The sequence below is a fragment of the Myotis lucifugus genome, unplaced genomic scaffold (genome assembly GCF_000147115.1).
Source record: "Myotis lucifugus unplaced genomic scaffold, Myoluc2.0 scaffold_0, whole genome shotgun sequence".
NCBI lineage: Eukaryota > Metazoa > Chordata > Mammalia > Chiroptera > Vespertilionidae > Myotis > Myotis lucifugus.
The window spans coordinates 25,534,427-25,561,474 of record NW_005871048.1 but is presented as its reverse complement, the minus strand read 5'-3'; the positions used below and the strand labels follow the sequence as shown (position 1 = coordinate 25,561,474).

The window sequence follows — 27,048 nt, the reverse complement described above, 5'->3', positions numbered from 1 at the left end:
CAATTTGTTGAAATTAGACGGTCTGATCCTCCTGATATTTCCAACATGTGACCCACGTGACTCCCACACACAGAAGTGAGACATCCTCTCTCAAAGGGAATACTCATCCCAGTTCAGACTTCATAAAGGATATCAGGAAGCCAGGCAACAAAATACATTTCAAAGTCTGAGTCAATGATATTTACCTTTAGTAGGATTTTAGAATTAGTGAGTTGGCATTTTAAAGAGAATATTAGTTTATGTATATTATTCCTTAGAAAGAAATACACGGTTTCAATTCCTAATTATATGCATAGAAGAGGTGAGGATAGGGAGTGGGTTTTCAGAATAGTAAGCTGGGCATGAGAATTCACAGCTCATGCAAACTCAGAAAATAGATAAATAAACGGAATGGTGGCACTTACTTGTGCGTTTTGGTAATAAGCACTCTGAAGCTCTGCTCTGCAGAAGCCCAGGACAGGGAACGCAGGCCTGCCGCACGTCTGGATGGAAATGAACGATCAGAGCTGTACGGGAAAGCTTGGTGCCCCTAGCAACACCTCATCTCAATCAGAGGTTAGCATTACTCTTCAAAAAACATTATTTGAAAAAAAATATTTATTTGCTTCTTAAATCACTGTCAGAAAATGTCTTCTGGCAAAATGAAGATAAATGCCAATGCAATGATATAGTTTCCAGCCACTATTTTCTTTAGTAGCAAAATGCTGCAGTGGTCGAGAACATAAAGGGCAGAGATTATATGGTGATGCATCCCGCTTGGGTGGTTTCTGGTGTTCGTTAATAGGTGTAGCAGAAAAAGAAACAGCAAAATAAATCATAGAAAGAATCATTTTCCCAAGTCTGCCACTTCAAAAAGTTTTGGAGACTGTTTCCAATAATATCTTTTGTTTCCAATGTCAAAAAAGTGATAAGATGGAGGAGGAAGGAGGATAAATGATGATGGGGGAAAAACATAATATATGTAATATATACACACACATATATACTTATACACTTGTAACACACATATACACTTATATATGTGTGTATATATTTTTAATAAAGTGATAAAGCTCTAGAAGAACAATTGTTACATGAACAGAAAAAAGCTATGACAATGTTAACTGTTCCCACATGCTAATATTTTGTAACGATTAAAGAGATATCTCTAAAGTAATAGAAATGTTGCTCCACATCACACTTGCCCAATGTCCCTTCACTGCTATAACCAAGAGCAGCAAGAGATGGATTAAGATACAGCTGAACATCAAGAAATAGTGAGTTAAAAGTTTGTATTAAATGACTTCTAGAACAGCTAGACGTTTCCAAACAACAGTATGATGAGATGAGAGCTATCAGGTTTAACAACATCAAAAGAAAGGGTTAGATTAGGCCAGTCTGAAAGATAGATTAGATCACACAGAAAGAAATAAACTTGTACTGAGCAGCTATTATGTGCTGGAGTTTTCATGCTCCAGTGTTTTCCATGACAAGTATTTTTAAGGTAAAAAAAACAACAACAACAACAAAAAACACTGAGGCACAAAGAAGATACCCGACTCAAAGCCAAATGGCTACAGATTGGCAAAGCTGAAATTTAAATCTGTGGTTGCTGATACTTAATTGATTCTTTTTTCCCATGATATCTTAATTTTTAGACAGAGCCTAAGTTCATGATACAAAAGAAAGAAACTGATTTGTACAGGATCTGTTGAAATATTTTGACTTACATTTAAAGGAAATACATTCTTGGGTATTAATTATTGAGAAAGGCTAATCAGGGACTTAGAAGAAGTAGAAGTCAGCAGGTGGTAATAACTGTAGCATATAATGTTTAGTAAAGCATTTGAGTATTAACTGTATTCCATAAGAAATTATAGCCCAATGTCTATTAATAAGGTGAAGTTGTAGAATCTTGCATATAAATTGAGAATACATATATTCCAATTCTAGTTAATAAAGTTTATTAATTCCATTTGTTGAAAAACTGAATCACTAGTATCAGGAGATATCCTATTATTCTAGATCCTGATTAAAAAACAGATCAAAACAAAAAAATCTATTTAGACTTAACATGTGGCTATAGGAACACTCAGCTATACTAATCTCCAGAAATGTGGTAATAATCTTTGGCTTTTGTTATTCTGGATTTTATTACCTGCACACAACCTAATCCTTCCAGACGAGACCCAGACACTGTGAATCTGGAATGAAAGACGTTGCTTGTGCCTTTACAGTAGCTGTGTGTGGAGTCAGTCCTTTCCTCTATTTTTAGCACAGAGGGTGCACATGCTTTTATTTAATTAAATGATTCGCTGAGACACTACAAAGAAAAGATAATGACAGCCTAGAATGACTGTTTTGTGCTGCAAAGCCTGGAGCGTGGAGCAATTATTAGCTCAATACCAAGGCACAGGCATGTTCTATCGTTTCCTTTTCCTGCTGAGTTTATTCCTGTGAATTGCACCTGGATGATGAAGTTCAACAAGTAGATTTGCTCTACAGCCATCCACCCTCTCAAAGCACGATTGCCTTTACAGAAATCCCTCCCAGTGCTTTGTGCAGCCTAGTTTGAAGCATCTCATCTAATAATAGAGCTTCAATCCCTTTTATTCTTAGAAGATGATTCACTGACACTATAATCCTTAGAGAAATTCTCCTGGTTTTTATCCTTAAAGTTTCTTTCCTATTTCTATTGCTTCTTGATACAATTTACAGTGTCAGGACGGTATTTATGTTTACTTCAGATGTTTTAACTACCCTCCCTAAACTTAACTGTGACCAAACAAAAGTTCTAAATCTTTTATTACATTTGCCCCAAATATACACTAATAAAAATCATCATATATGTTATAATGTTGTTGGTTTGCAAAAGTAATCTATCAGTTTTCACCAATAATATGGTGTGAAACAATAAATTCTAGGTTTGACTTACGGAGACTTGGTCACTGATTTGGTAAAATGGGACCTCAAACATTAGCTACATCATAGCCCTCAAACACATCCATCCATTGGGGGCTTAAGAAGCATGGAGAAGGTTCATATAATGCAAGAAGAATTTGAAAGGGTGTCAATAAAGACAAACCAAGAGGCAACTCAATTTATACATCATATATCTATTCACCATTGACCCCCAAAGGAACTCTGCTGCTTTAAATCTTCACCAAAACATTTATTTCTATGACATTCAGAGAGGAAAACATTGGTCCTGATCATATCATCTAGGTACTTCAGGGCAATGGACTCACTTCTCTGGGCCTTAGTTTACTCATTGATAAAATAAATGACTCCTAACGGTTCAGCCTTTATGATTCAATTTGTCACTTATTTTCAGAAAAAAAGGACATTAGATCACTATACCTAAAATACAAAAAAAAGTTACCTTCTAAATAGGCATATTTCTTATTCTAAAATAAGATAGTTCAAGGATTGAGAAAGGTTAATAAAGAATACTTAAGGATGAATGCAGCCAAATGGGAAGTACTGATAACTGGAAGACTCATTTGGAAGTAGCAAAATGGAAAGAAGATGTTGAAAGGGAAATCTTAAAGAGTATCAGTTATGGAGTTGGCCCTGATGACAAGACTTCATTCATAATAATCAGTCTGCACATTTGATGCATAAAGAACAAACTCAATGCAGAACACCCCTGAATTCTGCTCTCTTGGCAAAGGAGTATGCCATATGAATTCACCATATTTGTGGGTCTTAAGAAAACAAAGACAAATGTTTGAAAAAATCCATTTTCTATTTAGGATAATGGGACAATTCAAAAGCAGTTACTCTGTTCATGGACATATAAAAGGAATTATTATTATTTTAGCAAAGATACAGAATTATATCAGTGAAGGCAGCCAGCGGTAGACTGAAAGGAAATGAAGAGGCTGTAATAATTAAAATAAGCTCACAACAATAAAAGGTTCTAAAGAAAACTGTGTGTGGAAGGTGCAGATAATAAATAGATGTGGCTTATTCTTGCTCACTGGTCAAGTCAGTGCATGACTTAATCTAGTACCTGCCAGTCATCTTAAGAGACACTACAACAAATCTTAATACTCTAGAAGAGAAAGGTAGTTCTCAGTCATGAGCAGTTAAAGAGCCAAAAAAAGAAAATGGCAAAGACCTACCAGTGTAGCATTTTCATTGCAATATCAATTGCTAAGAGAGTCATGTACCAAGCGTGAATTTTCAAAGAGAAAAACTCTTGCAAGCAAAATTGTAAGTGCGTTAGTAATAAATCATACTGTGCACAATGCAGAATTATAGTAGAGAAAATAAAGGATGAGAGTTCATTATGTTTAAGTCATGAAAGAGTAAATAATGTTAAATTGCAATGGCATTTAAAACAAATTCTCTGTGGAATTTTTATTTTTTTTATTTAAATCAAAAGCAGAGTTGCTGTTTTCTAATTTATAAGATTTTTCAAAGAAAGAACACCAATTATCTAGTATCTACATAGTATAAAATTACTGTAATAGAAGAAAATTTTCTAAAACAGATGAAACAGATTTTAAAAGAAGGGTTAAGACCCTCAATGGACCCTTTAGACCTCACCATCATGTTCCTGCAAGGTCTGGGGCCTCTAAGCTGTTAAGAATTTGGGATAAACTTGGTCCCACAAGGAAGTGACTTCAAGCAATATATTAAGTATATGAAGTTCTTGGATTTTACAAATGAAGAAATAAATCAGTCATATGAATGACTTAAAATCAAAGTTAATAAAGAAGGCAAATGAATACACTTGAGAGCCTATTTTAAAAAGTAAATTTCTTAGTTCATATTTAACTTTTAAAATTACTATTTAGAACCAAAAAATCAAGATTTTTAATAAAAAGATTTAGACATTACCCTCCAAAAGAAAGACTTCACAGAGAAATAAGATCCAACCACTTCATTGTTTGAGAAGTCCTAAAAATAAACAAATATTTAGCTAAATTTTGAGGTGCTTTTGAGAATACTTTATTAGCCCAACAAAATCAAAACAAATAAAAGCTCCAAAATTAAAATAAAACAAAAGACAAACAAAAAACCCCAAAATTATATATTCTAAGTACACCTTGGGTCTTTACAAACTAAATTTTTTTCCTTGAAATAATTAAAGCTTTTCTTATTCATGTCTGATATCAATAGTAGTTAAGTATAGAGAGGATTATTTCTGTAATTTTTAAAAAAGTCTACTTACCTCTTAATTCTCAAGTGTTGATTAATGTACCTGAAAGTCTAACATTTTATTTTAAAAATAACTGTTTAAACATATTTTAAGAATTTGAAATAGGCCAGATAATATCTGTTCCTGTTAACAAAACAACACTATAGACCTTCAGAGTGTTTTTAAAGAATAATAGCAGAAATATTGCTTATAAGCACACACCTAGTCAAATTTGGTTTAATTGTTTACTAAATCTTCCTAGTTTTATTATATATGTATATATAATATAAATGACCTAGTTAACTTGAGCTTTCCAAAAATAAATTTAAAAAGAAATGAATCCTGAGAAAGGTGGTTATTGGGTTGTAAACAAAGCAGTGCATTCACGTTGGGTATTTTATTACTTAATCCTGAGATTTTATAATGTGAAACCAATTCAACTCTAGAAAATCAAAAAACATAGTTACTTACTTTTAAACAGAAAATTTAAATTATATGCACCCTTTAAACTTTAATGCTGTTTCTAGATGTTGGTTACAGTAAAATTAAGGGGAAATTGTGATAGTTATGGGAAAGTATCAACCTTTGACGTAGTGATGAAGAGGAAGTAGTTTTGTAACTTATTTGATTATTCCATGATTTTGTGTTAGCAACTAAGATTGTACTGGTCCAAACCCTCAAATGATGCCTCATGCATAGTAGATGCTCAATAAATATTTGTTGACTATTAATCACTTGGAGTTTCATTTGGGTGAGGATATATATTCCTTCCAAATGTAATACCAAAACTTACATATCTCATGTAATAAAAGCCTAATATGCTAAGTGTCTGGTCATCTAGTCAGCCATTCAACCAATCAAAGCATAATATGCTAATGACATGCTAAGGCTGCTCAACCACTTGCTATGACATGCACTGACCACCAAGGGGCAGACAGTCAACCAGTCGATCAGTTGCTATGATGTGCACTGACCACCAGGGGGCAGACGCTCCGACCGGTAGGTTAGCTTGATCGGGACTGAGCGAGACAGGCCAGACATGCCCTGGAGCCCTCCCGTGGTCCCTCCCCAGCCCTGATGATGCACTGGTGGGGTCCCTCGGCCTGGCCTGCACCCTCTCACAATCCGGGACCCCTCAGAGGATGTCAGAGAGCTGGCTTTGGCCCGATCCCATAGGCCAGGCCAAGGGACTCCACTGATGCACAAATTCGTGCATTGGGCCTCTAGTCAGAAAATAATGAACTAGACTACTTTAGGATGTGCATCAATTTAAATAATTTAAGTTTAAAAGTAGAATTAAATCAGAGATCACCTATACAATCTACCTGTGCTTTTTATATGAAATCTATTTCTTGAAACTACTTGTATAAGGTTTGGTCAGGTAGCATGATTAATGTCAGAAGTCATAGGAAAAAAATCTTGAGTTTAAGACTGTTTTACTATCGCTACAGAGTTATAATTCATTTACATTTACAAGTATGGTTCTCATTTGTCACACTTAGCACATTGTCATATCAATTTTTGAAAAAAATCCTTAAGGAATATACTTATATTTGGACATTGGGCATAAACCTTAGGTGATATGGCTGCTGTCTTTTTTGATACTATACTATTGTTTAACTCAAAAACCTTATTCTGATTTTTAGAAAAGATGCATGTTTTCTTTTTTATTGCCAATTCTTTTCTTACTTTGATTCCCAGTTCTTTTAAAATGAAGCAGCATAGTTAGCAACATGTAGAAAATTTTTCAAGTATCACATTCAAGAAATTATTGCTTGAAGTCTCCTCACACAAATACTTTCCCCAGAATCAATAACAAAGGCTGTGAAACTAACAGTAACTTTTATCTTAATGTAAAATGTGTTAAGGTGCCTTAAATGGATGTGAAAGTCTTGGCTCTAGACTCAAGATATTTGAAACAAATAAAACAACCGCTTAGCATCTATAATTACTGTAAATTCATTTAAGTGTCAGGTGCTCTAAGGTGACTAATATTGAAACTTCACCAACTCCATACTTTCCATTCTTCCTCAAATTGACACAGAGGATAATGACCTAATTATGTGACTGGTATAAAAAGAGCAAAATGAGATTGATGAATTGGGGGGTTTAATGATCAGAATTTTTTAAGTTTTAGGAGTTTAATTAATTGAGGTAAAAATACAGTCTTTTATAATAGAAATGTTAATGCTATTTGCCCTTTGTTCATTGCTGCATTTCAGAATCTGAATCTCAGAAGCCTTCATTATGAGATTGACTTTATAGCATTTTTAAATAACAAAAATTTAGGAGCATAGTCAAAATAAGGATTTTAAAAAGAATTTCATACTTCCTTCAAAAACATATAAGCATCTCATTTTTTCAAATACATAAACATAATACTTTGAAATGAGGCACCAAAGGAAAGCCATTTTGGTCACTCACAGTTGAGAGAGTCAACGAACAAGGAAGTTTCTATTTTTTGCAGTGTTTAAAATGTTACCTATTTATCATCAGTATATGAGGTTTTTGTAGAAAGGGCCTGATAATTGTTAAATAATGACTTTTCTTTTTACTATGGCTGACTGTGTGAGATACTTAAAAATGTGTTAATTTGTTTCTCTACCATTTCTTAAATTAAAGCACTTAGAAGTTTTCACTGATGCATTTTTAATGTGTCATCCAAGGTGTCAGGTTTAACTATGCCCTGCAGAATTACAGAGTTGAAAGTATTCTCTAGTTTAAATGAACAATATTCTTGCCAAAGTCTTATTAAAAATTGCTTTATTCAACCAGTGAATAAAGTGTTTTATAGTTCATTAAAATTATGCTAAGTGATTATAATAAAATCTGTATAAAAAGATATATTACTTGAAAAATAAGCCATTAAATAACAGGAGATATGCTAATGAGACATCATCACATAGTCTATATTATATTATTCAAAGGATGAACTCTTCTTAAAACAATTCTAAACTGCTTTTGTTGAGAATATGAATTGCAACACGTGTATATATTATCACAATGGTTATTTCTCATACAATTAAAGTGATTTGTTGAAAGCACATAAGTTTATTATTATCACATCCACTGATAAACTCATTCTTCTACATGAACATACACATACTAATATACACAATACACACACACAATAGAGTACAAAATAATTCCTGCTTACCCTCTGATAGAGGCAATTATTTCATAATTTTTCCATTTATTTGACCCCATAAGATTTATTCACAAAATACATATGCATCTTCTCTTCTGAGCTCATGAAACCTTTTTGTTGAATAATTTAACCTCAGAATAAATTATCAATGATAAGCTTCTTGTAAAGAATAAAATTTTGCACTAACTCAAAGTGTTACCATTCTCTGCCAAATGCATTTGTCACGTAAGTAAAACTCTCTGACCAGGATAATTATCCAGTTGCCTACATTTAGGGAGACATTGATCCCTTTCTTCTTAAAATAACGTTTTTCTATAGTAACTGAATCTGGGGAGAATTAAAAATATACACGCTGGAAATTATGCTAATAGAAAACCAGAATAAGTGTTTTAAAGGATGTTACCATCCCTAGGAGAGGAGATGATATGGAATTCATAATTATTTACTAGTTAACATACCATTCAAATATAGCATATATTTTATATAGAGGTAAATCTAGGTATACTTCTTTTTCTACTCATTATTAGGTGGTAACACATTTTATCCAAATAATACATGTCAGTCCTGAACAGCAATTACAATTTCCTTGCCATCAAGTTGGCTATTCATCTCTTATTTCCAACAGCAAATACAACCCCATGTTATATGAGTGCCACAAATAATAAGATTTCCATGGAAAGAATCCATTATTGGCAAGACGAAGAAAATGACAAGCGGATATATAAGTAATGAGATAGTCCATGAGCTGATTCACTTGTATAGGGGAGATGCGCATATTACAAACAAACAATGTCAATTTAGCTTTTCCCCTCTCCAAGGTTACTTTTGAAGAAAATACAAGGAAATGAAAAGAGCTCCTTAGTGGAGAGAATAAATAATGACATTATCTGATGATATGTAAGTCTTTGTCAGAAATTTTGTAATTCTCAGATTTATATTCACCTTTGGTGCTCAAAGATAGGATGCATATCACAGCCCTGATGTAAAAAAGCGAAAGACCTCATTCCATAAATCAAGATTCCAAAGAATAAAATGACCTCCTTGTATGAAAAAGTCACCTTTGACTTTGAGCATAGTTGTATAAAAAATAAGATACCTGTATTTGAATGTAATGCCAAAAATGTATATCATCTTTCCAAAAATAAAAGAGGAAAAAATCCTTACACAAGGACCTTTAGAGAAGGTTGAAATAATTAGAAAAGAGATTCATTTGCACAAAACAGTAACATAATAAACAGTAATGTAAAACTATACAGTATAGTTAGTTATCTCTTAGTTTCTCAGGAAGCACAATTTATGGTAGTGCCCCCTTATCTGTGGTGGATAAATTCCAAGACCCTCAGGTGATGCTAGAAACCACAGATAGTACCAAACCCTATATATACTATGTTATTTTCCTCCACATAAAAATTAATTTATAAATTAGGCAAGTAAGAGATTAACAATAATAAGTAATAATAAAATACAGCACTTATAACAACATAGTATAATAAAAGTTATGTGAATGTGGTCCCTTTCTCTGCTTTTGTAACACTAATATGAACAAATATGGCAAATGTTTTAAGGGACAGTGACAATTTGAATGAATTATCAAGTGTTCAGTATGTTCTCATAGGAAACACAAATGAGTGAACTGATTTTCTTTTATTTAGAATTCAATATCCCCATTACATTTTATAAAGTTGGAAATCCCTTAGGCTAAAAACCCAAAAGCCATGTTATAATATACACTAAAAATAATCCGCTACATACCCAAATGAGTGCAGAGTTAGACACAAGGAATTTTGTATCTTTAATGGCAAGCTAAAAAGTACCAGTTTGAATGTACAAATGGATTATTAATAATAAATAAAAACTCAAAAATTTTAAATATAAATATAGTGGAGATTAGACATTTATTATTACTTAAATTATTTTTGTAGAGCAAAGGAAAAGTAGATTTATGTTTACTTAATTTATCATTAAAATTAAATATAGATTAAATAAACTAAAGACTTTATATTTATTTTTTTTATACTACAATAAAATGGATCATTCTTACCAATTAAAACAAAATACTACATAATATCCTGCTCTAGCATTATACCTTAATTACATCTGAAAGAGATAATATTGCTACATATTAATGGATTACAAATTTTTACACAGATATTATATCATAAATAGAAAATGCATGAGGAAAGCCAGATGCATGAATTTTTAAAAGATATAAACTTTTAATACAACACTAATTTTGAAATACAATGAAAAAATTGTAATACAAATATGAACAGTTCAAACACTTCCTTAAGACTTCTTGAAACTTTATTTTGGTCAGTATATAAACACAGTGAACACTAAATCATAAATGTTCAGCAACTTTCCTTAAAATGTTTTGCATTTTTTAATTTTTTGTGTGAACCACATTATCTTTTGGTTATTAACTCTACAAAAATTAGGAAGAAAATGTATAGGAAGAAATATTTATTGAAGCAAGTTAAGATATTACCATAAGAGCGAAGACATTTTGATATGTGTTTTCTTCATTCACAATAATAAAAATGGCAAAATCAAAGAAAAATTTAATAGCATGATTCAGTCAGAATGGAAGAAAAAAGATTGTCATGTTCCAGGGTCTAAAAAAATTAGTCACTAGTAAAAATGAGTACTGACTTCTTAAATAGAAATTTGAGCAAACAAGATTTTTACAAATACAATCTCTTTGATTTCTTTTAAGGAGGATTCACATAAAAGTCCATTTCATTTTGATGCTTATTTGTGTCCAAAAGTGATACCACCACTGAACAAATTAGAAGCTTAGTTTAAATCTTATATTTTTTACAAGTTATAAGAGCCAGGGCTTAGTAAGTTATAGGAGCCATAAACTCCTCTCACTCCCAGGAGTGGCAATGATGGAAAGTTGTTCTCATTATAAACTCCAAAGATGTAGCAATTCAGGGATTTTTGAGTTTAGAAAATTTGAGTTTAGAAAACCTTAGGCTGAATTTTCGGTGAACAGAAACAGTAAGTTACATGGTTTTCCTTCTCTCTGTCATTTCTAGACATTTTCTAGACCCTGTGGTACAGATAACAGAAACCAGATGCTGAGAATGATGCTGAGAAGTGACCAGAGATTAGCAAGAGGATGATTTGGGTGCAATTGATCAGTGTGATTTCTATTTACTTAAAAAGCAACACATGGTTTGCTGAAAGTTTATGAAAAAAATAAATAATTGAAGAGTGATGAAATCCTGTGTATAATTTGAAGAGGTATGAGAGAGATTTGGGAAAGCAGCTTGACTGATAGTTCTCAACAAGAAAAGCTGAAAGATCACATGCTAAGCATTACCTTACTTGATCTTTTCCAACTCTTCCTCATTAGCATTGTCTGCAAATGAAATAAAGCATTTTAATTATGTTATCACTCAGGTACAGAATAGGGCAGCCAGTTGGTTTCAAGAGGAAGCTTAACATTTAAACAGCAAACAGTTTCCAGCAACAAACTATAAAAGACAAAAAATTGTTTTTCACATACAGGTAGAAGAAGCACCTTTAACATTCAAGCAGTCTTTCTGGTGAGAGTTCATTTGTTTTATTATTTACTTATATATATTTTTTACAAAAAATAAAGGGACAGTACATTTTAAATAGAATGCAACATTTTAAGTATCTTAATTGTTGACTGGGGAAAAAACACACCGAGTCTCATGATTGGCGGTTGTTCCTTTTGGTGGTGCAGGTTGAGGATGTACCATGACTTTACTAGGTCTATAATAATTTTTTCTCTTCAAACACGTTCAAATCTGTTGCTTTGATGGCATCTTAGAATTGCCTCTGCTTAATCTTTTACATCAGGATCTGTAAGTGCTTTCAATGGAGAAACATGCTGCATATTGTGATGGCTATTGGTAGATCTAAATGTTTAGTCATAACATATACCTAAAGACTAGTTTGTGTGTGTGTGTGTCTTAGTAAGATGTATTTATGGATACAAGTTTTAATTAAGGTTATGGTGGTTTGTGATGAGTGCCCAAGATCATTGGTCTTTTGTATAAAGTAAGTCATAAAAATCCAAAGAATATTTTATTTCCTCTCCAGTTTTAAAAAATTTTCAATAAACACTGAGGTATTAACTTTCTAATTAACCTCTATACCCTCTCTTAGCTTTTTATTATCCTTAAGGCAGATGAATTGGAGAATAGGGAATATTTGGAGCAAAGAATATAACTTAAAGGAATGTTTGCCATATTTGTGTAGCAAGGACATGTACTGATACCTTTAAGAACTATATCTCTTTCAACAGGATTCACTATAAAGTAGAACCATTTCAGAAACCATTCATAAATTACAAAAATACAAGAAAGATTTTAATACAAGATTTAGTTATATAAGAAGGGAACCTTTGGCCTAAACCAAGATATGGAAATTATGTTGCGTTTATAGAGTAGAAAGTGAGAAAAGCATAAAATTGTCAAAGATAAGGATACATTCCTACTTTCTATAAATAGTGGTTTTATGGGTTATACTTTCTCTATATACTTGCTAAGTTAAATATTGATGAAAATAGGGAAGAATAATAGATTTCCTAAGGTTATAATAATTTCCCATTTTCCCCCAAATGGAGCCAGGAAACTGCAAAGCATTGCTATTAAGTACTATTATAAAACTATTTTATATGTTTTCTAAGTACTAATGTCCAATTCATTTTAAAGTAACAAAACCCACCACTGGGTTGTGGAGATGCGCATGTAATGGACATGTGGTAAATGTTTATTGTTGATGTAAAATAAGTTATTGCAACCATCATCATCATCACCACCACCACTTTCCATCATCACTAAAAGATAATTGGAAACCAAACATTTTTGTAGTATGACATATTCATAAAAACTGTGCCATTAGGAGTCAAAAATAAATGTTCAACTTTCACAGACAGCAGAGTTTCAAGGAACAAAGAATGGTAATTCTTAGAGACAATGTTTTGAGTCAAATAAACAGAACAATTAAGATAAATAAATTGAAAAGTAAAATCTCTTAACTAATGGCCATTTATCATCATCATCTAGTACCTAAGAATCTTATGAAATTCCATTCTGTAAGAAATGTTGTACTATAAAAAAAAAGAAGCTAAGAACATGAGATAGAGTTGAATTTCAGGGTAATGCTACTCAATAGTATACGGATTCACTACTACTGGCAACGTCACATCTCCTGACTCGGAACTGCATACTATTAAAATGTAAAACGAACTGTAGGGTTGGTATTTTTCCTGCCTCTAAAAATTGGCTTTACAAACAGGCGGCATGGTATTATTTTTCAGATTGAGACACTGATACAAACAAAAAGTCAGTAGTAACTTTCTTAAGTGTAAATATGAAAGATCTGGCATTTATGGGAACAAATTCATTATTTTCTTGGTTGAGTATCTTGAGTTTTTTATTAGATCCAGTGACTCTCAGAATGGTCCTAGATCTTATAACAATATTTCTGCTTCTTTAACCAAAACAACTAACTAAATAATAACTTTGAGTATCCCTCTCACAAGTCTTTTTTTTACTTTAGATGGTTGGGTTAAGGTATATTTAATTAAACTGAAAACAGGAGAAAAGTTTTTAAAAAGTGAATTTAACAGACATACTATTATGCTACCTTTGCTATCTGTGAAACATGTTAGAAAAGAAAGATTGTTTGGGGAATGTTAAAGATAGGAGATGAAGCAAATTATAGAAAAAGAAGATTTTGTTTTTTGCTCTATGATCTTCAGCTAAGAAACATATGAATTTGTTTTTGAAAGTGTCATTATCTAATATCATTATAGTATAATCAAAAATATTTATTAGCAGCTCAACTTTCTTTGAAGCCAATAAAAGAAATAAGTAGCATAAAAATATGGCCTGTGATAGAGCTGCAAAACTGATTACTTTTTTTAAAGATTCCACAATCTCAATCCACTTTGTGCTTTTATATTTTGTTGTGATTTTTTTAGGCAATTACATGGCTTTATAGAAAGAAATTACAGGATGAGTAGATATTATATACAGATATAAAATATATGTATCACTTTTTTATAGGTGGATATTTTTTCAAATGTTAGCTATGAAATAATTCAGGAAAAAATAAAAAATAAACCAACATGGGAAAAATTTTAATTTATTAAAAGCCAATTAGGGTCAATTCATATGTTTCTTAGAATTTTCTTTCTTTCTTCTTCTTCTTTTTTTTGCTTTAGCCAAGCAATTTGTAGGTCTAGGTTATCTAAGAGAGTGTATAACACAAATTAACTCACTTTTATTTCACAAATTCTCCAATGAAGAAAGTTGTGGATTGAACTCTGCTAGAAAAAGAGCCAGAAAGAACTCAAACACACCATCAGACCAAAATACCATACACAGGACACATATGTATTCACGACACCTTTTAAGAGATCAAAAACAAGACGTGCATTCAAACAGAAATGACAGTTGTATCATGCAACTCATCAGCATGCCCCCATGAAAATTTTGGGTTCTCCTACACACGATGCTGGAAACTTTATATATATATATATACACACACATATATATATGTATATACACACACATATATATATGTATATACACATCTGGGATTTAAAAAAAAGACTCATTAACTCAATGAAGAAGATTTTAATACAAGCAACTATGAAATACTTTGGCTGTTACTTATACTGTATTTCTTAAATTGCTGTGATTAGACATTGCATATTTTAGAGGCCTTAGGGGATTCAGCAGGCTGATAGGTTTTTCAATGCATTCTTTAGTTTTACTGATTTCCAGAACTGGCAGTCCACACACAGAGAAGTCACCCAACTGCATTATTCATGACATTTATTGTCAGTATTGACAGTGTATAAAAAACTCATAACTGATTTAGAAATCTTAGCACTTTCAGATGCTAAATACTCTGTTTCCAGTTACTCATTTCTTCCTACTTTTGACAGTATTTTCCTAACATTAATGCTCTATTTCCTATTTGATTGTTAGCATTTATTTCTTAATGGCTCTTTAAACTCATATGTCATTTTCCATTTTAATACACATAAGTTAACTTTTGTAAACACAGGCATAAGAATAAACATGTGGTTTTTAAAATAAAGTCTTAAGTCCCAAAAGCTTAAGTAATTTCTGAGTTAACAAAGAGAACAGAATTCTTCTAATTTTGCTGTGTGAGAGTCAATTAAAAAATCACCTTCTATTTCATCCCCATATATCATTCTAAATATTAAATGGAATTGTGATCATTTACTAACTGATTTCTGGTTTGCTGCATTTTGAGTTAGGGTTTCTCTAAACAAGATTTGTTCCTTGATAATGGGTGAAAGTTCAGCATGTCATTTTTACTGTAGCAATATGTTATGTATTCAAGAATATAAAAATTTAATTTGAAGACATATTGGATTTCTGGCTGGATTTAACCAAGAAAATTCAAATGTATTCCAGAGAATGCATTTAGCTAATGCAAACATGTTACAAAATGAAAAAAAATACAGTGACCTGCTTCTAATTCATTGTCATCATTAGAAATCTCGAGAAAAGCAATATAGACTGATTTAAAGCACATTATCATTAACATACCAATTTTAAGAACTCAAAAGGAAACTTAAATCATTATTTAATATTGCTTGTGACAACCTCAGGGATTTGAATATTGAAGTAAGAAAAAAAAACATAGTATATTTTCCTGCACCTTTGAAGCATCCATTCCTTCAAATCCTCATAGATATTCAGCTACAACCCATTGAACAATCATTAGGTACAGAAAGCTGGGCTAGGTTTTGAGAGATGTTATCATAAGGAAATCAGAAGCAATAATTTACATGTACTTTTTTTTAAAAAAATGGACTGATAGAATATAGGATGGAGGTGAGCAGAAGTATAGTATAGGTACATTTGGAGAAGTATAAGTGACATTGAAGAAAGCTTGGACTTAGAGAAGGCGAATTTTGCAAGAGTTTGCATGGCTGGGACAGAAGTTACAAGTGAGGGAACATTGTTGGTGATTGAAGAACCTTAAAGTTCCTCATCAGGAGTTTCTGTTTAACTAGAGAAGTAACCACAGGTTACTGAACACTTAGGAAAAAAAAAAGAGGAAGGTATAGAACCTAGCACAATGCTTAGTAGATAATCAGTAAGAGGGTTTTTTGTTGTTGTTTTTTCAAAATAGAAAAAATGGTCCTTGTTCATAGTTTTAAAATCTCATAGCTAGTGTTACTTAACAATTTAGAAATATTTATAAAATAGCCAAAGAACTGCTATATGGACCAAAGAAAAGGAGAAAAAAGCAAATTATCATGTACTTGTTAGAAATGTTGAGTAAAACATATGCTTAGGAACCCAGATCCAAATCTAGGACATCAGACTCACCAGGATATTGAGAAATTCAATAGAATTTCCTATGAGGAACATTTTAACCTTCCTCCCCACCTCTTGACCCACTTCTCTATAGCCAACTCCATGTTCCCAGCTACTAATCACATGATCACACCCATGAGGAGGAGCCAATATAGCCACACCTGTCACCCTCCTCTCTGCTCCTCAGGTGTGGCCAAGGTCAGGATGGTTCACCAGCCAGAGGCAAGCCTGGTATAGGCTGCAACTGTCAGGCCTTTTCTGAGGCACTGAGTCCTGGCTAAGCCACTTGTTTCCCTGACGAAGAAGAGAGAAGACAGGTGAGAATCCACATTAATACAGGAGGCAATCAAACCGATTGTCGGACTGCAGTGGGAAGGCCAGGGAGGGTTGGGGGACAGGAGGGAGGGGAGTAAGAGATCAACCGAAGGACTTGTATGCATCCATATAACCATAACTAATGGACATAAGACACTGGGGGGTAAGGGAGGGCAGGGGCTTGCCAAGGGTGGGGGGGAAAAAGGACACTTATGTAATACCCTTTGTAATACTTTTAGCGAAAAAAAAAATACAGGAGGCAAAAAGACAGTTTTTCAGTTGGCACAGAATAAATCCAGTGCTATTTAGGACTTTGAAGGGGAAAGATGTGAAGTAAGGCAGTGGATGAAAAATACTTGGCAGTAAAATATTTCTTCCAAAAAGCTGGGATTGAAGTAAAGAAAATGACATGAGGATTTCAGAAAGAACTGTTTGTGCCAGAGAGATATGATAAAGAGAAAGGAAAGAAAGAAAAAAAGATGAATAATGCCAGGTTTTTGATGTGTAACTGTTTGATGTAACCCACCTGTTTCTCCCCTATTCATGTTTGAGAAATCACTGGTGATCAACAACCAGGCACTGAAATTGTTTTAAATGATTTTTTCTAATTAGGAAGACATTGTGCCTAAATAAGTCTGAGCAGCTATGAGGATTGAAGGACTTTTACAAGAATTGTTGAAGAAGAAATAAAGTTAGGAACTACTTTGCCTGTGCTGACATCTATTTCTGTGAATTTAGAACAAATAGCAGTTCCATCATAAGATCACTTGATACTTATTTGATCCCTCAAGCCCTCAGTTTGATGTGAGAGTACTTAATAAATATCTCTTTAATATAAAAATTTAGTAGACCTTCCATCATCAAATTACCCAAATAACTACATGGTTCAGGGATATACAAGACCTAAGCCACTTAGGTACTTTCATGTATGAAGTGCTGTCCTTCATTAAAATCCCAAAGAATCCCAAAGCAAAAACATTCTATCACCAAGTTTTGTTGATTTTACCTCCTTCAGGTAAATCTAATCATTTCCCTCCATTTCTATCTCTGACAGGTCTGATCTAAACTTCCATTATCTCCCACCTGGATTTTGCAGTAGCCTTCTAATTGGTTTCCAAGCATGTGTTCTCACTCTTCCATCTATTTTCTATTCTGCAGATGCAGAGCTATTTTCAAAAAGCAAATATGATTATGCCACTTCCCAGTTACAGACTTTTCAATGGCTCCCACTGCTCTCCGAGGAAAGACCACAAACCTTAAAATGGCCAATGGTCCCTACACAATCTGAGCATCCCTTTCCACTCCAATTGTCATCGTGTACCATGATCTTCCACACGCCCTGCTTTCACCTTCTCTAAGCTCCAATACTTTTTAAATTCCTCAAATGCAGCATGGTTCCTCTAGCCATAAGGCTCTGCACACGCTGTTTTATTCTGCTTAAAATATTGCCTCTTTTCCTCATTTTTGCCTTACTAACTCCTATTTATACTTTAGACCTCAGCTCCTATTTGACCTCCTTAGAGAATCCCATCCCCCAGACTGAAACAATTTCTCCTATATTTTCTGTTATAGCAACATGTGCCCCTCTTTCATGACACTTAAAACAGTTGTCAGCATACATGTTCTTCAGTGATTTTTTTATTCCCGAGTTATCCACTGGATATAAGTTCTCTTACATCCTTAGGGTCTAGCACAGGACCTGGTGTATAGTAGGTTCTTATTGAGTACCACATCTTCACCCACTCTTCTGTCTGCATACATGGGCCTGTGCACAGATACATACATTCTTCCATCATGCTAAGTTCTCACAGTAGGTATTATTTGCTAATACTTGCTTGAAAATAGAAATTTCTTCCTCACTGAATAGTTATAGACACTTAAATCATACTTAAATATTACCTAGGAATATGTGCATTTATTGTTTAATTCTTTAAAAGATAGAGAAAAGTACCTATTGAGAAGGGTGAATTTTTCAATGATTTTAAAACACTAATTTGAAGATGCAATTCATTATTTTCATGTACAATTTAGAGAAAATATCAATAATACCTTTCAGAAAATGATATATACCTACTCTAATCATGCCTTATTTTAAGATAGCAATACACACATTGCTGAAAGAACATTTGAACTTGCCTAAGAGATTATATCTACTCCTAAGATATGTTACAATCAGACCTAGTGGGAGTAGCTCCCGGTACACAAAAGCACATGGAATCTAATAAATAATCTCTGGTAAATTGTGGCAGAAAGTGCACTGGCCAGCATACCAATGTGGGTCAACCCTGACATTTTTAATATCCCTTCAGCAGTGATATAGTAATTGGCTCCTCCGTATCCCTTGTCAGCTTCTCACAGCAGCATGATGTGCAAAGTAGAGACAGCCAGTGCTGGGAAATGGGTAGCACTGATATGGTAGTCCATCAAAAAGATGAAAAGTACTCACTTATCATTCAGCAAACAAATACCAGAAAGCAGAAACTCTGTTATCATTTCACTTCATTTTCTTTGTTATGGCACACCTGACAATATAGTCAAAATGGTAAGTTCTGGATACCTCCAGGTAGAACTCCAAATATTTAATTCATTAATAAATGTATTCCCTGAATGAACACTATCATTTGTCTGCAACACAACATGTCTGAAACTGGGTAAATCAAATGATAATAAAAGATGCAAATGTGTCTCTTATTTACAACAAGAGGTTCTGATCTGGAGCATAGGAGAGAGATTTGAGTTCAAGAGATGCAATATACAAGGACTAGTGATACCAGGATACTCACAGAAACAAACGACAGGCCAGATTTTCATATGCTGCTTCTCTTTATTATTACCTCTGGGCTCAGAGAAGGCTCACAACATTCAAACAGTGTTTGAATGGACACCAGAGGGCAAGTTTGAGAGCATGAAAACAGCTCTACAAGGCTGCGGGGCGACTTACCACATCCCTGTGTTCTCCTTCCTTAGGTGTAAGGGTGACTGACAGCAAAATGATTCCAAGGTCATGGTCAGGATAGTGGGGATCTTTCAGTGGTAGAGTCACATCTGTGGGCCTGTGGTAGAAAATATTAAGATTCTGAACAGTAATTCAATGAATAAGCCAAAAATATTTTGGTCTGCCTTTACACTCCTGTTACAATTTCTGTTGTTATTAACATTTCATCAATGAATTAAGTTATCCAATAAGTTTTGAGCCAACCGGGTATACTTGGGTTCACTAGATAAGTTTCAGTCCTGTGTGGGGTTCTAGAAAGGCCATGGGGTCATTGGAAAGGCCAAAAAACCACAACAGTATTGAGAAACATACATGTTCCTGCTCTATGATCTCGAAGCACACAGAATGTAATGGTGGGTATTTTCTATAAATTTGAGTCATAGAACTAAATAGGGTCACTTATTGACCACTATTTTCCTTTCACATCTTTAAGATTTTTTTAAATTAGGAGTATGATATTGAGTATATAAATGAGTGAGAGAAGAGGAAAATACAAAATATACTTTGCCTGCTATACATTACAGACATACTTTAAAAACAATGTCTAATTACTTGAAAGAAATTCCAATATTTAAAACAGTACTTCTATTTTGTAGGTTTTTTTAAACCTATGCCTGAACCATTTTCAGGTTCAGAAATACAAGAAAATCAATAATTTGATCAATATTTAGAAGACTTTAGAATGTCCTTAAATCTTTATCATGCAATCATTATAGTTAGGTATCTGAGGAAGACATTATGAATTGCTCAGTATTTATTACTCACAATCACTTTTAGAAAATAAGCAAAATATACATTCAATAAGCAATGCATAGGCGATATCTTATTTCTGTATTTTAATTTATATTTAACAAATTAGGGTTCATGCCCTTCATTAACCCAAGTGACTGTGTAACGTTTGGCGCTAAACTTTAATCTTGAAATTTTGGCAAATTAGGAATGTTCCTTTGCTTGTTCAGTCACTTGCTCATTCACTTCATTCACAAAACATGTATTAAGCACATATTAAATCCCACACATTATGCTAGATTATGGGTAAAAACCAGAACTCAAGACCAAAGATAAGAACCTTACCTACAATGAGCTTAACTTTTAGGAAATGATACAGTTGGAGTCTAATACTGGGACGAGGCTTTGGGATCAAGAACTTTATGTAGTTCATTATAATACTAGGAAACTCTTTCAAATAATGCTTAATTTACCAAGTCAAGGAATGGCATTATTAAAAATATAAACAGGTTTCTAATATCAGGGGCTTTAACTGAAACACAAGTAACCTGTTAGAAAGATAATATATATATATGCTATAATCATTGTGATGAAAATTGTTCCAATATGATTTTAGTTATAGCTAATTATGGCCAGATAATAACAAACTTACTCTTTTTATTTTAACAAATATATATTAAGTATTATATTGTGCATGTGTGTATATATATGTGTGTGTGTGTGCATGTATGTGTATGGATTTACAACTTGGTTTGACTTGTTTTCCTATAATGATTACATATACAAATTAATAGGAAAAACTTCATTACATTTTTATAATGATTGCATGATAAAGATTTAAGGACATTTGCAATTGCTTTATGATACATCTATTATTTTCTTTCAAAGAAATATCTTAATGCATTATATAGTAGCATAAGTATTTATATGCTACTATTATTACCCATTTATCTACACCCAGAGGCTACTTATTTATACATGGAATGCAACAGCATAATTATAAATATGTAATTTTCAAAAGCAGTATGTGATTTTAAAAAGTGTTTGGGGAAAATGGAATGGTTAGTTAATATGTAAAATAAATAATGTGTCAACATAAACACCAAATGCTTGCATATCTTTTTATTTTCTTAATCATCCCATAGTTTTCTACTTAAAGTTATTTTTCACAATAATTTTATCTTTAATAGAGAAGAGAAATTTATGCTCTGTGATTAAGTCCAATAGTTTGCATATCCTTATGTAGAAGTCTTCAGAGAAAATAATACGGTCTTTATAGAATAATATGGTCTTTACAGCACAGTCCATCCCAATTGGAGCTCAGTTTTTACGATAATGAACTACATACACCACCATCTAGGACACTTCCTTCAACTGTAGTGAGGTGGGGAACCAGCGATCACCTGGGTTCTATTCTTAGGTCAAGCCTGCACTTTAGGTTGCAATGAAGGACATGTGGGAATTACAGAAAGGCCCCTCTTCTGTCAAGTTTGAGGCAAAAATGATCTTTGGAAGACCAATAAGCTGTGCTCAAATTCAGCTGACTGTAACAGTTAAGGGGTCTCCATAATTTATATTTCTCCACTCATCTACATTTATAGAAATACAGAGTAGTAATCTAGCCTATTATATTGCTTTCCTCTATCCTGCCACATGATGGAGCATGATCATCTGAAACAGAATCCCTTCTCCATAAAACCGTCAAAGATTTTACTGCTTCCTTTGCAACCCCTTCCAGCACCACTTGAGCCTGTTTTTTCTTCCATAGTATTAATCAATTCTTAACTCCTATGTTGAAATGAATTTTTAAAAATATAAGGCCATAACTAGGTAAAAGGAATAATTAATATTAGTAGTAAAAATATAACTTTACAACTGGTCAAGCAATGGTAAACTGATATAACTGAGCAAATACAACCAGGCTGCCTCCACTTTCCGGGCGTTCCTTGGTAACCTAGGATTACTGGTGATTTCTTTGGCTCAGGTGATAAATTGCAGTTTTTGAAGAAAAGTGCACACATTTTATTTCCCATATGGTGGCCTGATTCTTAAGTTAATAAATATGATTAGCAAGCATAATCTTCTTTATGCCCCATTACAACCATACAAGCAATGCAGGAGCAAGGAATGTGTCATTTATCTCTAGATTCCTGGTACTTAGCACTGTGCTGGGGGACAAAGCAGGCATCCAAGAATTTTTCTGTTGAATGGTTGTTGAGTAATAGTCAGGGAAGATGTTTTTATTTCCATTGGGTTGATGAGAAAAAATATACTTTAGAAAGTCTGCTTAGCATGAGGGCTCACAACCACACAAGACTAAACAGCGACTAGAACCCAGATCTGCTCACATTGTTTATTACACTGGCCCAGCTTCCTAACAAGGTGTAGTGATATTATGACAGTTCAAAGATCACCTGTTCAACTCCAACTGTGTGAGATCCAGAAAGGCTGAGCCCATAAAATCATCCTGTAGTCCAAAATCATAGTCAAATACCTAAGAAACCAAAAAGAAGACATTATTATAAAAAAAGTCCAAAATAAGCTTTAAATGAAAACATCTTAATTATAAAATATTGGATTTTGTCAATGTCACCAAAACAAGGTCATTTCCTAATATTTATTTTAAAAATTTATTTCTGTGCTGTGTAATACTAGGATCTCAGAAAGCATTCAAAGAAAATGGTAATTTCCTACTTAAAGTTATTGATTTATAATAATACAATAAAATACAATAAATCTTCAATACTCAATAAATCATTAAAAATGTGGGAAACACAGACTTTGAATATTTTCCCCATATTACAGAAGGGCATAGCATTCCTGGAAGGCAGAGTGAGTTTGTAAGAAATTCAACAAAGATGTCTTCCAAACTGAGCTAAAGATGATGAGAATGTGATTCCAAGTTCTTCGTATGCCTCAGGTCATTGTAGATAAACTCTATGATATTATAGGACAATATCATTGAAGCATACAAATAGGTGAAAATTGAGATATGATTGAAGCATTTAGTAATGTTATATTAATGTTAAGTTAAATTAATTTGATTGTCACAAGCAATGACTAGGGGAAAATGCTAACATGAATAACAACAGAAAGGACAAGAAAAGAGAGAACATTTATTCCTTCTGTCAAAACAATTTACCCAGTATCTTCTCTGTGCTTTTCATGGTTCTTATTCCTGCTACAGTGAATGAGACAGGCAATGTCCCTGACTTCCTTATGTTTAGAGGTGCAACAGTCAATAAATACCCAAATAGACATGTACAGTTTAGTGATGGACGCTATGGAGAAAAAAAATCTAAGGGGTGTGTTGGGAGCTGTCATTTTAGATAGGGAGTTCAGGAAGGCCCCTTGGAGGAAGTGTGTTCCTATGGAGACCCAGTGCTGAGAAAGATTAACCTCTGTTAGTAAGGAGAGAGCACTCTAGGTGGAGGAAACAGCAAGCAATTAGCATATTTAATTATTAAGAAACCATTGTGGTGAAGCAGATTGAGAATGATGGAGAGTGGAAGGAGATTGGAGAGAGAGCTCAGAGCTAGACCAGTTAGGGGCCTTTCTAAAAAACTCTCTAAGTAAATGGGACTTGGCTAATTTCTATCTATTTATTAAGTTTTTCTTACTCATTCACTCCCTCAGTCAAGATTGATTCAGTACTTATCATGTGTCAGACTATGCTAAGCATTGAGAAAACAGTGGTGAGCAAAACTGACATTGTCAGTGTTTACAGTTTAGTGAAGGAAACACATATTAAACAAGGAAGTGCATAGGTAATTACACATTTTGATAAGTGTTGTAAAGAAAAGAACAGGGGCTGAAAAGAAAAACAGTAACAGTGGAGGTCAAGGAAATTTTTAAGATGAAAAAAACTGCTACTAGATGAAGTTTGAGCTGTGTTTCTTGACCTTTTGAAACAGAAAATCATATACTCACATACTGGAGCATATGAGCATAAATAGGTAAGTTCTCTCTTGAAAGGACAACCCAGGCCACTAGACTCTCCAGGATGTGAGAATCCATAGCCCAGTGCTCCTACGCCCAATTCTTGGCACAAGTTTAAAAGCTGGAAGCAGAGGTAACAGTATCCACAGCAGCCTGAATCAGTTACTGCTTTTCCTCTAGTGCAGGTGTACTTCTTAACGTGAAAAAATCAATATTAAAACAGTAAGATAAATACTTTGCATTATAAAAGGATTCTTAAATTTGAAGAGTCATAAGGGGATTTATTTAAGTAATAAGTTCCCCTAATGCCTCTTCAATTATTCAATTTACAGTCATTTGATTTACCTACAATCTGTCAGGAGTACATTTGTTGTAGAAAGCACAGCACCCCTGCAATAAATATTCTCCTTGATCAATTACACTTCTGAGCTTTAGTCATCACTCAGTGGCATATCACATGAATATCTTGCACATCTATGCAACTGCCACCTCGGTATTTTCAAGTGACTGCAATACTGTACTTTACAACATAAAATTTACACTAAAAATTAGAGAAATTTCTCTTGTACAATCTCTTTTAATGGTATTACCCTAAGGCTTAAAATCTTGGGGAGACTATAGTGAAGTATAATCAATGAGAACACCTGGGGTACACCCGTACATGTGAAGTGAAGAGCTGTGAAGCCAGCGAATTAAGTGTAGACAACCCAACTGGGTGATTCAACATTTAAACTCTGTTTACTCTCATGGTAAGAGTCTTTCCTACTGCTTAATGCTAGATGTTTACTTTAGTTCGCAATTCCTATTAATCAGCAAAGGCATAAACCCGGGACCAAATGGAAACATCAGCATTCATTCGTTATGAAATTATTAGCTATGTTACTTGGTTCAAGTTCTATAAACCATTTGTCAGAGGGAGCACCGCTTTAGGTGGAGCTTCAGAAATGCAGAGCATAGAAAAGGAAAAGATACTCTCACTACATGATATGCACAGTTAATTCTGATGAATGTTTTTTTCTATATTTACTATATGTTAGGCACTGTGTTAAATGCATTACATAGATTTTTAAATTTAATTCTTACACAACTCAGTGAACAAGGTATTGTTTCCATTTTGCAGACAATGAATCCAAAACTTTAAAAGAATATGTTACTTTCCCCTAAATCCCAGGATTGGAAGGAGTCAGATTCAAATATTGTTATACTGAATTTCAGAAATTTAACAAACATAACTCTGGGTGAAGTTCTGGGAATTCAACTGTGAACAATTAAATGGGATCTTTGCTTTCATGAACCCTCCACTCCATTGTGTTGGAAATACGAGGTAAATTTAGGTAGAAATTGCTTGGGGGCTCAGTAACACCTCTCTTCATTCTCAAATGAGTTTAAAATAACAAATATTCTACTAAATGCATTTGGTTAGCTTCTGAGTCAACTGTCTCCCAATAAAAACTGAATTAGGTTGTGGATCAGTTAAAATGATTTTTTTATGCAAATAACAGAAAACAACTCCCACTGACATCAGCCTGAATGGGGACTTGTTAGCTCAAATTACTGAAATATTCCTAGGTAATTATGGCTTTGGGGGAGTTTTAATTTGATGGTTTGAATGATTCATACTTTTATTCATTCATTTATGTGAAAAAAATATTTGGTGAGCACCTACCATTTGCCAAGTACTGTTCTAGGCACTGGAAATATAGCAGTTAAACAAACAAAGTCTTTGATTTCTTGGGTCTTCCGTATAAGGGAAAGATGCAGACAATAAACAAATGCATGTTAGGTAGTCACAAGTGCCATGGAGAGAAATACCTCAGCGTAGGGGAATAATGGGAACTGCTGTTTGTATAAGAGAAGCTGGCAATAGAATGAAGTAAGGAGGCTTAATGGGAATAGAAAGTGGGAGGTACCCAGATCATACACTATGACCCAAGATATAAGATTCTTCTCAGAAAATATATCCATGACTCATTTTCAGACCTAGGCAGCTTCAAAATAACCATTTTACGATAAAAGAACAATTAAACTCTAAAGAATAGAACTGACATTGTAAAACAAAGAAATGAAACAAAACAAAACCTAACTGTGGCCATTGCAGTTAATCATTTTTAGTGAAAAATAGAAGCTATGTTGCTTTATTGCTGAGTGGACATAGCAACCTTCATCCCTCTGGGACTCATTTACCTATAAAAAGGAGATGAGACAGACAGACAACAGTATGGTGGTTACCAGAGACAAAGGGGTGGGGGGGTGAAGGAAGGTATAAAAGGATAAAGGGGGTCAAATATATGGTGACAGAAGTGTAAGGACAGAAAAAAAAGGCCTTTCTTTTTCTTTGCTGTAGCCTTCCACAATTTATGAGAAGCACCTGGTAATTAAACCCCAAGATTGTTAGCTCCTCTGATTCAAACAGCCCCTCTGTTCAAACTGCAAGACAAGATAAGCT

General features: G+C 33.5%; 1 protein-coding gene across 1 annotated transcript in view; it reads right to left on the bottom strand.

The window, feature by feature from the left end:
• The window catches only part of MCTP1 (multiple C2 and transmembrane domain containing 1), a 301,653-nt gene that overhangs the window by 200,647 nt on the left and 73,958 nt on the right, over positions 1 to 27,048 (bottom strand). The window contains exons 4-8 of the mRNA XM_023749929.1: positions 23,078 to 23,157; positions 19,881 to 19,992; positions 11,605 to 11,643; positions 4,828 to 4,887; positions 405 to 482 (exon numbers count right to left, since the gene is read on the bottom strand). Coding sequence (XP_023605697.1) covers positions 405 to 482; positions 4,828 to 4,887; positions 11,605 to 11,643; positions 19,881 to 19,992; positions 23,078 to 23,157 — 369 coding nt within the window. The remainder of the gene's footprint in view (positions 1 to 404; positions 483 to 4,827; positions 4,888 to 11,604; positions 11,644 to 19,880; positions 19,993 to 23,077; positions 23,158 to 27,048) is intronic.